Raw genomic sequence first — 16,969 nt, forward strand, 5'->3', positions numbered from 1 at the left:
CCACAATATGCAGGTCTCTGATGATAATCGACCGCAGTTCTAAGGCGGTGCATTGGCCTAGATCGTTTCCGCCCAGGTGCAAGATTAGCACCTCAGGGACTCCAAAGTCCCGCACCGACCTTAGCAACAGACCCTGTAGCGCTCCCCAGCGCATGCCTCGCACACCCAACCATCGCACTTTCTGAGCTTTCACTCGCATACTGTCATTCAAACTGCCACATGCCATCGATGCCCAATGGACAAAAGAGTGTCCCATCACCCACACCGTCTTGGAGTCCCTGCGACCTGAAAGATGTAAACAGGTTAGGACACATGCCATCAAAATCACACCTCACTTGACAGACCAACCACACTGGAGAAGGCAAAGAAAAAGTAAACCGTAACCGACCAGACCTTAAGGCACACTGCACAGAAAACCCCCGGAGTAAACTAACCAGGACGCCATGTCAGATTGGAATTAAGCCGAATTGTGCCCCCGGGGGAAAGTGGACCACCTCAAGACTCCCGCTAAAGTGAGACGAGTACTTATGCGTCCAGTCGATTACGGTCTTGCAGATGGAGAGACAGACCAGGCCGAATGTATCTGCGGAACGCTGCCGAGCGCCATCGACCCAGAGACTGTATCTCTGCGTCGGATTGACCCCCAGCAGCAGCAGATGTGGCCGCCCCGATCCGAAGGGAGTGTGTCCCAAACTCCCGCGGATCCAGGCCAAGAGATCCCAGGGCACGTCGCAAAACATGGCAGAACTGGTATTTTGTCAATGAAGAGCCGTCTGCATGCATTAACCATGCCCCGGGGCGGTCAGGACGCAGCAGGGCGTAGGCGCTTGCCATCGCCACTGGGAAAATCCCTTCCACCGGGCACGGTTGCAATGACAGCCATTGGCCTCTCCCAGTCTGATCCGTCTTGGAACGTCTTACCCGGCACCAAACCAAATCGCCCTGTATCAATACATCCTCTAACAACAGAGGAGAAGGTCGATGCCTCGATGGGGCTACCAGCTCGCCGACCCTGAAAGCTCCATGGAATGCCATGGCATATGCCAAGCAAAACAGTCGGACCTCATACTCAGAGTGACATACATCCCAAACTGCCCCCAATAAGGGAGGCAGCAGGGACACGTCAATGGGCCTTCTGCTATCTGGAGCCACAGGGGAAGCGCGCCGCCAGCCCCTCAGGGCCCGAGACACAAGACAAGACCGACCGTGGTCCGATCTCCCATACAGCGATGAGAAGAACGACACGCCGGCCAACAGCCGTCTCACGGCTGACACAGTCCGCCCTCCGGAGTACAAACTCCACACAAACGCCAGCATGGCGTCGCCAGGGGCCTTACCTTGTTGTGACGCGGACATTCTGAATTGTTCCCATTCCAGCCAGCCAGCTTGGTAACAACGCAGCGTCCTGGGAGCAATAGCCCGCATGGCTAGTTCCTCCATGCCGGCCTGATGACCTGCCAAACATAAGGAGGACACGGCTCACCAACCAAATCCGCTCCCGGAGCTAGGGACCGGAACCTAGCCCAGTCACGCCTGGACAGGGCGTCGGCCACCGAGTTGTCCACCCCGGGAACGTGCCTGGCCACAAAATGCAGGTTAAGCCGCAGACAAACCAATACAAGGCGAGAGAGCAAGCGCACAACAGGCAGCGAAGAAGAGCTCTGCCCGTTGATGGCCTGCACCACCCCCAGGTTATCACACCAGAAGGTGATGCAGGCATCACGTAGGCGGTCGCCCCACAGTTCCAAGGCCACCACAATAGGGAACAGCTCCAGCAGAAGCATGTTCCTGGTGAGCCCCTCCAGCGCCCATTCCTCCGGCCAGGTCTCAGCGCACCAAGAGCCGTGCAGGAAGGCTCCAAAGCCGATTCCCCCCGCCGCATCGGTGTATAGCTGCAAGTCCCCGCTGTACCGCGGAGGGCTAGGCCACAGCAACACGCCGTTGAAGTCGCGGAGGAAAACCTCCCAAACTCTAAGATCCCGTTTGAGTTCCGCATTCAGGCGGACGAAGAATTGGGGCCTATTTGGACCCGCCATGGCCAGTTCCAGTTTTCGACAGAAAACCCTCCCCATGGGGATAACCCGGCAGGAGAAGTGAAACAGGCCCAGCAGGGACTGTAGCTGGCGTACCCGGAGTTTGCCGGAGGCCAGGGACTGGGAGATCGCCCCTTGCAGCCGTGCAAGCTTATCAAGGGGCAACCTGCAGCACCCGGCCCGCGTGTCAATCTCGATGCCCAAGAATGAAAGGCACTCAGTCGGCCCCTCTGTCTTGTCCGCCGCGACTGGGACTCCGAAATGTAAGAACAGCTGCTGCATTGCGTTCAGGAGAGCCCCGCAACGCGGGGAATCAGCCGGGCCTACGCACAGGAAGTCGTCCAGATAATGGGCGACCCCCGGCTCGCCCGTATACTCCGTGACGCACCAATGCAGGAAGCTGCTAAAACACACGAAATAGGCGCAGGACACGGAGCAGCCCATAGGCAAGCAACGGTCTACATAATAACCTGAAGGCAGCCTAAACCTCATGAACCTAAAGGAGTCCGGGTGCAGGGGCAGCAGTCGGAATGCCGACTCGATGTCAACCTTGCCTAGCAGGGCCCGCCCCCCGAAGCCGCGCACAATAGCCAAAGCCTCCTCAAAGGATTGGTACCGTACGTGACACAACTCCATAGGAATTGCATCATTCACGGACAATCCAGGTGGGTGGGACAGATGCTGTATCAGACGAAACTTGCCTGTCTCTTTCTTGGGGACCACTCCAATAGGTGACAGCACCAAGCCCTGAACCGGAGGTTCAGGAAATGGCCCTACCATCCTGCCCAAGTTTACCTCCTTCTCGACCTTCTCCAGGACGACTTGAGGCATGTCGATTGCTGACTTCAGGTTTCTCGGAGACCTGGACGCCACCTCCCCTTGAATGGGGAGGAGGAATCCTTGCGAGAAACCCGCGGCCAGAAACCGCGCTTCCTCCCAGAGGGGGTAACGCCCCAGCCAACTGGCTAGGCGGTCGCCCCTCACTGGAGACGGGGCCTTACTGAGGAGGAGCAGGGGCTGGGTTGGCCCCGGCATTTTGCCTGGGCGCCCCCCCAGCCTGCTTGCCACGCGTGCACTCCATAACCGGGTGTCCTCCCCAGCACTTTGAGCATTGGTGACGAAACTTACAGCGGGAACCCGCTGCGCATCCTGCCCCGTTGTAAGCAAAACATCTGCCCGCTGACTGCCCCCCTCCAGAGCCCCCACGAAAGGACGAGGGGGCCCTGCGCGGGGCTGACGCAGGTGTAGGGGCCGCCGGAGCCGGGGCGGCGGAGGTCGAAACCGACGGTTTCTTACCCATCCACACCTTGACATCCTTAGCGCCAAGGGCCATGATCTCACAACCCGACTGCTTCCGTCGGAATTGCTCGTCATAAGCCCGCCAGACGTTCTCGCCGTCGTCCATATACATGGCGTGCATCATATGGATGTATCTAATAACATTCATATGCTCCTGGGGTCTGGTCTCCAAGTAGCATGCAGCAAACATGAACAGCCCCACTTGCCATCTCTGATACGTGCAGTAGCCGCCTCGCCAATCCCCCCTTTACGCTTCGCCTCGCGATAGTCCTTCTCATCTTGCGCAGTCATGGTAAAGAAGCTGACGTATCTGCCCTCCCTTATCCTATCCCTCACGCTGCGCCTGAGGCCTCTTAGTACTGCCGTATTCTCGCAGTGGACCACCTGCCCCCTAGGAAACAACGGGGAGCCCGAGTCGCCACTGGAGCACTGCGAGCGCCTCCGGTGTCTCCTAGAGCGTCTGCGCCTGTGCCTGGATCTGCGTCCCCCCTCCTCGCCGGAGGTCACCGACTCTGACCCCGAGGAGGAGGATGTACGGGAATACCTGCGCCTGCTTTTCTTGCGTGCTCTGGCTGACCCACCTGACACAGCTCCCGCTGTAGCCGCACCTGCTGTTCCGGAAGGACCAGCCACCTCTGACGGCCCGGCAATGGCCCCTTCTGCCTGGTGCTGCGACGGTGTCGGCACGACTGCGTCCCTTGGCGGTGTGGAAGCCATCCTCGTGAAAGGCGTGCCCAGAGCTGCCAGCACGTGCGCCGCAGGGTCCCGGTTAGAAAGAACAGAAGGGAGGACAGCAGTAGATTGATTCCCAGACCCAGACTGTACAGAATGCTGACCCGCCCGCGGCGTCAGCATAGCTACCAGCTGCCTCACCACCGCCATATCCACCTCTGTGGAGGGTGCTTGCGCAACTCCAGGGGACACTGTCTCTGCAGCCGTGGCTGAAATAGCCTGCGCTGCCTGTGAGAGCCTGACGCGCTGGGATAGCAAGCGCGCCCTAGAGAGCCACCCGCTCCTTGCCCTCCTTAAGGGAGTCATGGGGGACCCCGTGGAGGGGTGGCCCTGCGTGGGCAAAGTAGGCTGGGCTGGCTGAGCAGAAGAATCCCTGGGCTGTGTCCCAGAACCCGCAGCTCGCGTCCGGCGGCCATCTTGGACAGGCGCGGATGCACCTGTGCCTGCTGCTGCGGGACCCTGGGACCGCGTACGCCTGCCCCGCTGCCTACCTCCGCCGGGGGTGCCTCCGCTACCCCGGGCGGGAGCGCTACTCGCTCTGTTAGCTTGCGGCCTGGCGCCGCGCGCCACCGCGTCATCAGCCGATGACGCGGACCTTGCGCCCCGCCGCAGTGTACCCGCTCTCGCCGCCGCTCTGCCTCCCCGCCCAGCCTGCGTGACGCTGGCCGTTGGGGGAGCAGAGGGGGAGCCGGGCTGTGCAAAACGGGAGGGAGGGTGGATGTTTCTCCGCGGGCGCGGCATGGCTAGGCCGGGCAGCAGCAGCGCTACACTATCTGGCCCAAATCCCCCAAGGAGCAGCCGGAATGAAAGAGAAAGAGAGATAGGTGCAAAAAGGAGATGAGAGAGAAGTATGTTTGACAGCAGGGGAATAAGTAGCGATGAAAGAGGAATAAGTACAGGAGAGAGTCTGAAACCAACCTGCTCCTTGGAAAATCGGACCAGAGTGCAGATCACCTGACTCTCTGGCTATTCCTACACAGGAAACTCCTCCCTACTCCCTAATTGGCTATAGCCGCAGCATCATAGCCTAAACACAAACCACAACCAAAGTGCAGGCATCTCAGACTCCTTCGGTAGTTTATGTTACCTCCAGCTTATTCAGCCATCGGTTTTCTGGTGGTTGATGTTATTATCAGTACTTCAAAACAAATGGGAGTTGATTTTGATGTCAACACTCCATGTCGACAAAATTTTTATCCAGGTTGATAATAATAACTGCTGGAGTAGAATATGTGCTCACCAATTGTTGAAACCCTCTGTCTCTGGAGGGAATTTCCAATCTCCAGGGGTTATAGCTTTTCAGGTTCTTACCCCGTTGTCGAGCTCCAGGACCTGAAGCGTCCACACACCTTGTAAACGCTGTGTGTGGAGGGGTGTCTGAAGAAATTGCACAGGTGCAAGGACCGCTTTCAATCAGCTTCCAGATGGCAGCACCGCTGCCGCTTGTACACACTCGAGCTGGGAGCGGAGAAATAGCCGCACAGATACGGCGTCACCCTGGGTGGCAGGTGAACTGGCTGTAACATTATCCAACGTATGCGCAAAGTGTCCCACAATCGTCAAATGGATCACCAGGGGCCTTGACGCGTTTCTCCGGTATAAACCAGTTTCCTCAGTTGGTAGCAGAATTTTGCACAGCGCCCCATTGAGGGGGCTTGTCTTGCTCCACCCAAAGGGCATGGCTAGTTCCATATACAGTATGGAGAGATTGTGAAAAGAGAAGCATGGGTGTGTACTGCTACATCTGAGAAGAATCTTTTACAATGATTGGTACTTGTTTCCTAGTACGGCACCCATCGGGTCCCATCGCATACCTTAACTTAAGGTATGCGATGGGACCCGACGGACCCGATTTCCGGCTTTTTTTGAGGTTTCCCGACAAATGTAAAATCGGGTCCATCGCATGCCATGTCGGCATGGAGTTGATTTTATATAGTGTGGCGAGTGCAGCAAGCCGCCGAGCCCGAAGCGTGGCGAGCATAGCGCGCCCCGCAAGGGGACGCGTAAAACTAAGCAAATAGCTTAGTGGGCGCCCAACTAACATATAAGCTACCTATTTTATTCTCCCACCACACCATAGTGGATGGTAGGGTATGAAATACCGCCCGTCAGCTCAAAAAAAAAAAGTGAAAAACCCCATGTCGACCTTTTGACTGTCGACCTACCCCATGTCGACCTAATAACCCTTTTGACCTAATGACACTGTTGACTTAACAAGGGCCGTAACTAGGGGGGGGGGCTAGGGGGTCACGCGCACCGGGCGCTGGAGGGTGGGGGTGCTAGTGTGGTGTCCCAGCAGCATGGTCCCTGGGATGAGCAGCGGGGGTCCGGGGACTGGTGGGTTAATGCCAGGTCCTAGCGGGGTCCCGGGGACTGGTGGGTTAACTCCGGCTCCTAGCGCTGCCGGACGGTGGGCGGGAAGCAGGTTTTGAAAAGACTTGCCGAACGCTGATTGGCTGAATTCAGCCAATCAGCGTCCGGCAAGTCTTTTCAAAGTCATCAGCGCTTCCCGCCGCCAGGCAGATAGCGCTAGGAGACGGAGTGAGTGAAGGCTGCCGCTACACCAGTCCCCGGACGCTACACACAGGTATGTTGGCAGCGGGGGTCCAGGGACTGGTGTAGCGGCAGCTTTCACATACACAGCCGCTCGCTATTTGCCTGGCAGCGGGAAGTGCTGATGATTTTGAAAAGACTAGCCAATCAGCGTCCGGCAAGTCTTTTCAAAATCTGCCTCCCACCCACCGCCCGGCAGCGCTAGGAGCCGGAGGTAACCTTCTCCAGTCCCCGGACCCCCGCTGCCTGTCCCAAAGGCAGTGATTTTTTTTTGGGCCTAGTTTCGGCCCTGACTTAACCCATTTCGACCTACACACATGCACCTAAATGCATGTCAACCTAATGGTGTCCACATAATGACTGTTGACCAACATGCTGGGGACCCAATGACTGTATCCCCATCCACTACGGTGTGGAGTGAGATTCGACTGAGCCCGAAGCATGGCGACACTGTGCACTCACACGGTGTCCATGTTGACTGTGTCGCCATTCGGGACAAAAAAACATGAAAACCACATCAACCTTCTTACGGTTGGCCTTCCCATTGTTGACCTAATGCTTGTAACCCTGTCAACCTTCAGTAGTCAACCGAATGCATGCCAACCTTAATGTGGTCGACCCAATGACCCATTACCCCCCCCCCCCCATGATAATGAGGAGCATACTGTGTCAGTATCTTTTCCTTCTGGATCCTGGTCACTTGCAACATGTTAATAATCCAAATAAATTGCTACACTGGAGGCATTACAGGCGGGATGTTCTAACATCTGCCGCCCCCCTTCGACGCACATCGCATTATTAATAACGGCATATGCTGTAACATATGCTGTTATTAACACAAGGGACAGCTCTTACGATAAGAGCTGTCCCTTGCGATGCGGTGCCGGCACTGGACTTCCAGGGTCTTCAGGGAATCGCCAGCTTTTGCTGGTGATTCCCTCCTCAGCGCTGCCACTGCGGAGGCACATTACAGCATACAGAAATGCGGTAAAAACCCAGATAATCGGGGTCCTTATTCTGGTCGGTGCGGATGTTTTGTGGCTGCGCATGTGCAGAGGCGTCTCTGCGCATGTGCGAGCAGGGCGTACGGCCAAATCCCGCATGATATGTGAACACTCCGAACAGGGGGTGGAGAGGGGCGTGAAGGGCTATTTGGGCTCATTACCATATGCATACGCCCCGCGTTTCATGGGCGTTCCCGTGCAAACGCTGGGCGTACGTATGGTAATGCGGCGTGTAGGGGGCGGACATATGACATCGCCGGATGTCAGCTGCCCGCCCAGATCCCGGCTTTTGCACGGAAAAATGTCCGTGTGGTCTGAGGTTGCGGGAGCTGGTGGAGCACTCGGTCCTGCATTCGATGGTCTGCGACCATCGAATGATGGGGGAGGTTCCCTGAGATGGAGGAGGCGTATTCCGTGAAAAATACACGTGCGGTCCGTTCGGCCAGCTTCTTACCGCGTACGGACGGAGTTGGCGATCCGTATGGAAGGCGGGGTTTCGCATGCACGGTCCTGGCCGCATAATCGGATCCGGCCGCACCGATCAGAATAAGGGCCCGGGTTTTTACCGCATTTCTGTGATAGAGAATCGCCTCCTACACCATCCGTACTGTTCTGACGGGCAGCACAGGTGGTGTAATAATTAGCATTACTTTTTTTTTTTGACTAACAGTACTTTCTGTCTTTTTTAGAAATACTCAAATGAAGAAATCTCTCCAAATTTATACACGTATATATGCCTTTTAGTGAGGATGATGTCACCTACATCTGGTCCCAGATGGGTGAACACCCCCACTGGAATAGTAATAACCTTTTTATCTTTGTGTCTATAAACAAGTCATCAGCTGTTGAAATACTGTAAAATATATTAATTGTTTTTTTCTCTTTGTATATAATGTCACCTACATCTGGTCCCGGATGGGTGAACACCTCCACTAGAGTAATAATGATTTTTTGTAAATGAGTCATGAGCTGTTGAAATATTGTAAAATAAAGTAACTGTTTTTTTCTCTCTTTGTATACAGTATAATCTGAATTGAATAATATGTGTATATATATATATCCTTATTGTAAAGCGAGATGTTTGCTTTAGGAAACACTATTAAGCTAACCTTTCCGCCTTCTAATTTCTAAACCTTATATTGCAATTTATGTTACGTGCCCCTAGGGGACGCAACTCAGTGGAGAAACACGGTGTCCCACTACTATCGCGCCGTACGAAGTGACACACAAAGTGCGTTCCATCTCCCGGAGTCCAGCACCGGAGGTGACGCACTACTAGGGTATACGGCATACAGGAAGTTAAGTGACATGCATAGTGCGTGTCACCTGTTCGATTCTAAGACCGGAAGTCACGATGTACCCTATTATCAAAGGAATCGTGGAATATAATAAACCACGGTTCTCCTATTACATTAGTATGCGTAGTTCAGATCCCCAACTACGCTAGAACCCATCTACAGTATATGCAATTTCGGCCCTTTCTTTCTTCTGATTATTTCTGTATCCCGGTGGAATGCGTTCCACTGCGGCACCATTTCATTTTCCGGAAATGAACCATCGGTGACTTAAATTAAATCCTTGTCACTCACCATATTTACATAGTGAATATCTATTTGATGTTACCAGAAGCAAACACGCCGCTCTGTTATAATATTGTATGTATTTTAAGGTTTTTGTATATATGATATGATGAATATTCATGAACTGATGTCACTTCCGGTGACCTTGATTGGAGGATCACCACATAAATACTGAGATGCCTGTTAAAGTCCCCATGTCTTGAAAAAGGCTCCAAGTGAGCCGAAATGCGTTGACACCAGGGGACTTTGTTTTCTGCATCCTGAAGCCGACCAGAGCCACGGAGGTAACTTTGGATTCTATCACCATTCACTTCTGTCCGGACTTGTACCATCTTGTAGTGATTGTGTTTTGGTCTCTTATGTTGCCTCCTGGTTTTTGGGGCTCAGCCTGCAATTTTTTATTTTATTTTTTTTTCATGTTTTAGCAAAACCAATTGTGTATTTTTTCTATGTCTGCATTGCCATATCGATTGGACCTTTTTTAACCTGTTTTTGGACTTTGTAATAAAAACCTTTTTTACATATATTTTTTTCTGGAAATTTTCTCAATATATTCTATGTGGGAGGATTAAAGAATACAAGGAAGCTAAAGGCAAAGATACCCAGATGTTTTTGGTTCCTGCTCTGGACACCGTGGACGTGGTACGCCCTGTCAAGTTTCTGATGACTGGCATATGGAAAAAGAAACTGTTATATGTTTTAATTTAATCACGGTCCTCAAGGCACACCAACAGTGCAGGTTTTAGTGATATCCAGGCTTCAGCACAGATGGTTTAATCAGAATCTCTCAGATACTAATTAAGTCACCTGTGCTCAAGCCTGGATATCTACAAAACCTGCACTGTTGGTGTGCCTTGAGGACCGTGGTGTGGAATGCCTGATATAGATTGTAAGCTCCACTGGAGCAGGTAATCATGTGAATGTTCAAATATTCGGTACTTGTTTCCTAGCACGGCTCCCCCGATTTTGATCGAAGTGCATCTTATACAATCGCATCGCATGCAATATAGCGGCATGCGAAGCGATTTTTATTTGTACAAGCACCCTGATGGGTGCTTACAATGTTAAATGCACCCCCATTGTCAACGCCACCCCAACTATCAATGCCAACCCGAAGCGTGGCCAGTGCAGCGAGCCCACGAGGGGCGGCGGTACGCGTCCTCCGACCTTTTCATACTCCCACTATCCACGTTGGCGTGGAGTTGATTTTAGATAGTGTGGCGAGTGCAACGAGCCACTCTGCCTGAAGCATGGTGAGGGACACTGATTACTTTACATGTACAGTATTCCGCGTCCCCTCGTGCCGCTCGCTGCGCTCCCCACGCTTCGGGCTCGTATTCCGCGGCCCCTCGCCACGCTTCAGGCTCGGTGGTTCGCCACACTATCTAAAATCAACTCCACGCCGACATGGATAGTGGGGGTATGAAAAGGTCGGAGGACGTGTACCGCCGCCCCTCCTGGTCTCCCTCCGCTCGCCATGCTTCGGGTTGGCGTTGATAGTGGGGGTGGCGTTGACAATGGGGGTGCATTTAACATTGTAAGCACCCTGATTGTACAATTAAAAATCGCATCACATGCTATTTGCTGGCATGCAATGGTATGCGATATTTCATTGTACAAGCACTCCTGTTAATTTAACAGAAAATAAAATATAAGAAAAATTAGACATATCTATGTAGGCTCCGATCAGGGTACTCTGGGTTGGTCTCGAACTCGGGTCTCCTGGGTTGCTATGTTCTCGCTTTAAGTGTTGCGCCACAGCAGCCACACTGTGATTTATGCTAGTAATAAATACTTCAATGTGGTGTTAATAGATAGTAATTAGTGGAAACAAATGTTCCTGTCTGTTTCTATATACAAAATATATACCTGTTTTTTTTGCTGTTCCGTGCTTATAAATATTATTGCCCCTTGGATAATAATCTATTCATTACTCTCTCTCTATATATTGTTGATAGAAACTTGCCATTGAAACACCATACAAATAATATGGGATTTTGTTTGAACAATGTATGTGCCGTCTTGATTGTGAATATAATACAGGTGATCCCTTTTAATTCCGCTGCTCTGATTGGTGAACAGCCCTTTAAATATCCACAATGAAACAGAGGGAGTATCTTCTGAGGAAACCGTCAAATTGGTATGACGGAGAAATGCGTCAAGAGCTCTCTCTGCCTGTGATGCCCTTGATGCAAATTGCTTAAGACGTGTCCTGTGCCATCCTGTTTCTCACTGCGCCTACAAGGAACTTTCTCCAAGGGATAGAGACTGCAGGTCACATTCTCGCTACAAGTGGAGCGCGGCGCAAGCCGGTAATCACCTGTCGGGAGCTGAGGTAGCTATACACACCAAACAGTTGTTACATCTGTTCCCCCGCAGCGTCCGTCTCAGGGCGGTCGGCTCCCTGACACAGCGAGCAGGTCTCGGTGCTGTGGTCAGGTTGAGGAACCACTCAGCAGTCTAAATCTGGAAGGTAACTGTGAATCTGCGTGTTATCCGCTTCCATATACCTCATGCTGACGGTGATTAAGTCATTATACGGAAAGGCTTAAAGTGAGAGTAATACGGGTGCCTATACAAATTGCAATTCTAATACTGACTGTTGTCATTACCTATGAGCAAGCCATAATCACGGATCAAGTGACCCTTACTACAATTGTTGGCTATTTCTGGACTTCTTCCACCTCCAGCTAATTAAATATCCATTAATTGGAAATATGCAAATTCTGTGGATATAATTACCTTAAATAAATAATTTGGCTATTGGAACTCATACTGTCAGTATCCTTGGAAATTAACTATTGACAGACATTGGAAAATGGACACAGTCTTTTTTACATATTTTTATGTTTATTAACTCATTCAAGGGATCAATGTACAATTGTGTCTTTTTTACTAAATGTAATATGTGTGACAATCATGTTTAAATAAATTTGTATTTTTATACAGCTAAATCTTTCAGTGTTTCTTGCGCTCTCTAGATATATATTCTGCTTGTTTCTTTTTTTAATTTAACGGGAATATCGCATCGCACGCATCGCACACCACTAAGTACAGTATGCGATGGGTGTCGTGCTAGGAAACAAGTAACAAATCTTCTCTGTAAAGCGCTGCAGAATATGTATGCGCTATATAAGAAACGGTTAATAAATAAATGATAAATTACCAGTGCTAAAACTGATCATTAGGATACATATGCACATTTAAGACACTGTATACAAGGAGAAAATGAAATAAAAGTCAAGTTAAACAACATTTTTTTTAGAGCAACCAATCGTAGAACCAAATAAGTCCAAATATATTGCAAAGCATTACTAAACATATGAAAGCAAATAACAAATTGCATCCTAAGATTTATTGTAAATGTACATGTGTTTTTCTTAATCATGTTGAGGGCTGTTTAGTGGGCTTGTTAAAAGAACTGGAGGGAATATATCACTTGTAATTTATATAAATCCTAAATATCTAATTATTGATTTTGTTTATAATGCAGGGAACAAAACTCTACTACTGTACAGACAAATACCGAACTAAAGTAAGTTGGGTTATGTATTATTGTAAATTATTATTTTTTTCTATGGCAATGCAATTTTTAGTAATATGCAGATGGAAGATTGTTGTAATTGGAATAGTGGAGCAATTAAATGACTTTCAGATTGTTTCTATTTTAATATACAAAAAAGAACCAAAAGTTTTTATTTTGTGTGTGTGCACAGTATATATACACTATGTAGACAAAAGCTATTGGACAATGAGAGCAAATAAATCAACAAGAATTTATTGACACAAGTATTTTGTAGGGCCGCCACTTGCATTGATTACTGCATACACCTTTTGTGGCAAACTGTCCACAAGTTCCTGGACAACCGCATGTTGTATGTGTTACCATTCAGCCTTCAGAATAGTGACCAACTGTGACATTGAAGAAGGTCAATTCGGCCTAGAATGCACCCAATGCTTCAATTTGTCCCAGAGGTTCTCAATGGTGTTAAGAGCTGGACTCTGAGTTGGCCAGTTCATCCGTGTAACCAAATTTTCTTTAAAACCAGCTGAAACCGCTCCACAGCATAACGCCACCATCTCCATTCTTCAGTATACCTACTGTATGATCCCAAACACGTTCATCTGATCTGAAAAGTTTTGTACCCTCATGAACATGTGCCTGCCGTAGGAGCACACCATTCCACTTGTGCTGGGGGTGTCCAATCACTTTTGTCTTCATAGTGTGTTTGTACTTATGTGTATATGTGTGTGTGTGTGTGTGTGTGTGTGTGTGTGTGTGTGTGTGTGTGCGTGCGCGTGTGTGTGTGTATATCTAAAAATATATATATATATATACTTCTGCAGTAGAGCTGGCACTCTTCCAATCAAGAAAACTTGGCCCCGGTGCCTACAGATCACAGCAGCACTGTGACCAAATATACAATACCAACACCAGTGGCACTCGGGTGTATCCAAAAATGACAACACACAGCGGTGTTTTAACGACGTTTCATTTCTCTAAACGGAAATTTCATCAGGTTACAAAGGTAACCTGATGAAATTTCCGTTTAGAGAAATGAAACGTCGTTAAAACACCGCTGTGTGTTGTCATTTTTGGATACACCCGAGTGCCACTGGTGTTGGTATTGTATATATATATATATATATATATATATATATATATATATATATATATATATATATATATACACACAACACTGATCCCATCAACTAGAAGCATCCAGGAATGAGAGACCAGCACACCACCAGTTAAATTATCCAATTGTATTGAAAGAAAGATATTCCAGTAACCAAAGCATTTCAATGCAGTAACAGATGAAGCAATACAATGCTGTACTTATCATTATCTTCAATCAAGGGGCAGCCCTGTAGTATTGAGCCCCATTCAGCCCGACAGCTGTTTCGGTGTGGGTACACCTTCCTCATGGGCACAAAGATACCATAAATGCAATGGATATAAATAGGGGTAGAGTTCCTGCCACACTTACCCAAATTGGTCACACCTGCAGTCCTCATTACTATGATACAGCGTGTATACCGGCTCCGTATATCTTCTATGGCTTCCGGCCATAGTTACAGATCCTGATTGCGGAAGTGCTCGGTGGAACGCACCCGTCACTTCCGGGGGGCGTTCCCGGCATCACTAAAGTGTCCCTGTCAGTGCGCTTGTGGTGCTGTGCACCATGGGCTTCCGTCCAAAACAGCCGGGGCTTAACGTGGAAGTGACTGGTGGAACGCACTCGTCACTTCCGGTCAGCGTCTCCGGCAAATCAGGCGCAGCATCTAGAGAGCGTCACCAGCTGGCGTCAGGCTCCCCTGTTACGCCCACCGGAACTGCTCGATCGTAGTGCAGCCCTTCTCATACGTCAGGTTACCATGGAAACCGGAAATAAACAATCGCACAACCACTATATCTGGACAGGCATCTGTGTATTAATATTATATTCTATAACCTGATTTATATCACTGCAGCAATTATAGTGACCATTTGGGCAGAATAGCGGTCCCCCCACTCCTATCTGTGTATAAGATATGCAATACAAATGGCAATGAATATCAAGACACCCAGACTAATCTTCTGGATGATCAAAAATAGCCGATAATTAATGAACCAATATTAAGATAATACTGAACAGTAATTACCTCATGTGTTATTAAAGAAGACATATATTAATGAAAGCTAACAAACAAACCATCTATTGATTGAATAGCCCAAATAATACCCGTAATGGCCCACATTACAGGAATACATTCAGATTGAGTTCCTCATTTAAACCCTTTGGAGTCATCGACTCAAAATTATAGATCAATTGACTCTCCTTTTGAAGTAGCTTGAGATGTCTATCTCCACCCCTCAAGCTACTTCAAAAGGAGAGTCAATTGATCTATAATTTTGAGTCGATTACTCCAAAGGGTTTAACAGGTACACAGGTAAACGCGTCCCTTCGCGGGCTTCACAGGTATCCGCGTCCCCTCGCGGGGCTCGCTGCGCTCGCCACGCTTCGGGCTCGGTGGCTCGCTGCGCTTGCCACACTATTCTATTCTCAACTCCACGCCGACGTGGATAGTGGGGGTATGAAAAGGTCGTAGGACGCGTACCGCCGCCCCTCGCGGGCTCGCTGCGCTCGCCACGCTTCGGGTTCACGTTGATCGTGGGGTGGCGTTAACAATTGTGGGGGCCATTTCACACTTTAGGGTGCCTATTTGGACTCTGTGGGCCATTTAACATTGTTTCCTATGGAAAAATCGGGTCAATTGAGGCATTGAACAGAAAAATCGGGTCAATTGAGAAATTTTACATTGGTCCATATAGGAAATCGCGGGTATCGCGTTGGTCGCGTCGCACCCGATTTTTTTGTGCATTCAATGCCAGCGATGGCCGCGATGGGCGCCGTGCTAGGTAAAGAGTACCGCAGTTACTTTGTGAAGGCTTCAACAAAGGTCTGGCGGTGTCTAAACTGAAAGTGCATATTTCTGCGTTAAGTGCGTTACTAGACAGAAGACTGGCGGAGCATGATCTGATTAAAAGATTTTGCCAAGCAATTAAAAAGATTCGACCAAGAATGAGGTCTATCGTTCCCCAATGGGACCTAAGTTTAGTTTTGAACGGCCTGATGTCTCCTCCATTCGAACCTCTGAACAGAGCTAATCTGAAGTTTTTAACTTGGAAGATAGTGTTTCTCGTGGCAATCACTTCGGCCAGAAGAGTGGGAGAGCTGCACGCATTATGGATAGAAGACCCATATTTAAAGATATTTCCTGACAGACTGGTTCTCAAAACCAAACCAACGTTTCTGCCTAAAGTGGTTTCATCTTTTTATCTTAGTCAGGAAATTGTCTTACCACGTTTTTATCCTAATCCTGCTAGCCATAAAGAAGAATATTTACACACTCTGGACGTGGTGAGAGCCTGTAATATTTATTTAAGTAGGACAGTGAGTTTTAGGAAGACAAAGGGTGAAATGTAATAGGATGAGAGATTCAGAAAGTGAGAGATTTGGTAAGAAATCTCCAGGTTTTTTTAAAGCGGCAATCATTTACAATTCAACATCCAACTGGTTTTGCAGTGTAAATGATTGCCGCTTTAAAAAAAACTGGAGATTTCTTACCAAATCTCTCACTTTCTGAATCTCTCATCCTATTACATTTCACCCAAAGTCTTTATTTGTTATCCCTCAAGGAGCAAAGAAGGGATTTGCTCCATCTAAACAGACATAAGCAAGATGGTTGCAAGAGGTGATTTGTTTTACAAAGAAGAAAGTTGGACGTCAGGCTCCTGAAGGCATAAAGGCACATTCAACAAGGGCTATGGCAGCATCCTGGGCGAGAGAGGCAAGTGTTTCACCGAAGGAGAATATGCCAAGCTGCCACATGGTCATCGTTACATACCTTCTCAAAGCACTATGCTCTGAATGTGTCAGAAAGGAGTTTTGGTAGTGAAGTCCTACGTCAAGCTACGGTACATCCCATTGTAAAAGGCTGCCATGAAGTATGTAGAAGAAAGCAACGGATTATACTCACGATAATACCTTTTCTTCGGAATACTTCATGGCAGCCCATAAATTGCCCTCCCTGTGTGTGTTGTTTTCCTAGGATCAATAACCGAGACACTCAAAGACTAGAGTACATGGGGAGAAGTAGAGCTATATAGAGGAAGAGGAGGGGCTGGATACTAGGGGAGAAAAAAACTACCTGTCTAATTAAAGAGGAACAAGGGATAATCCCATTGTAAACGGCTGCCATGAAGTATTCCGAAGAAAAGGAA

General features: G+C 49.1%; 1 protein-coding gene across 1 annotated transcript in view; it reads left to right on the top strand.

Moving 5' to 3' along the window:
- The window catches only part of LOC146035864 (interleukin-13 receptor subunit alpha-1-like), a 96,785-nt gene that overhangs the window by 47,496 nt on the left and 32,320 nt on the right, over positions 1-16,969 (top strand). The window contains exon 5 of the mRNA XM_083159551.1: positions 12,695-12,736. Coding sequence (XP_083015677.1) covers positions 12,695-12,736 — 42 coding nt within the window. The remainder of the gene's footprint in view (positions 1-12,694; positions 12,737-16,969) is intronic.

The sequence above is a fragment of the Crinia signifera genome, chromosome 9 (genome assembly GCF_055691185.1).
Source record: "Crinia signifera chromosome 9, ASM5569118v1, whole genome shotgun sequence".
Lineage (NCBI taxonomy): Eukaryota > Metazoa > Chordata > Amphibia > Anura > Myobatrachidae > Crinia > Crinia signifera.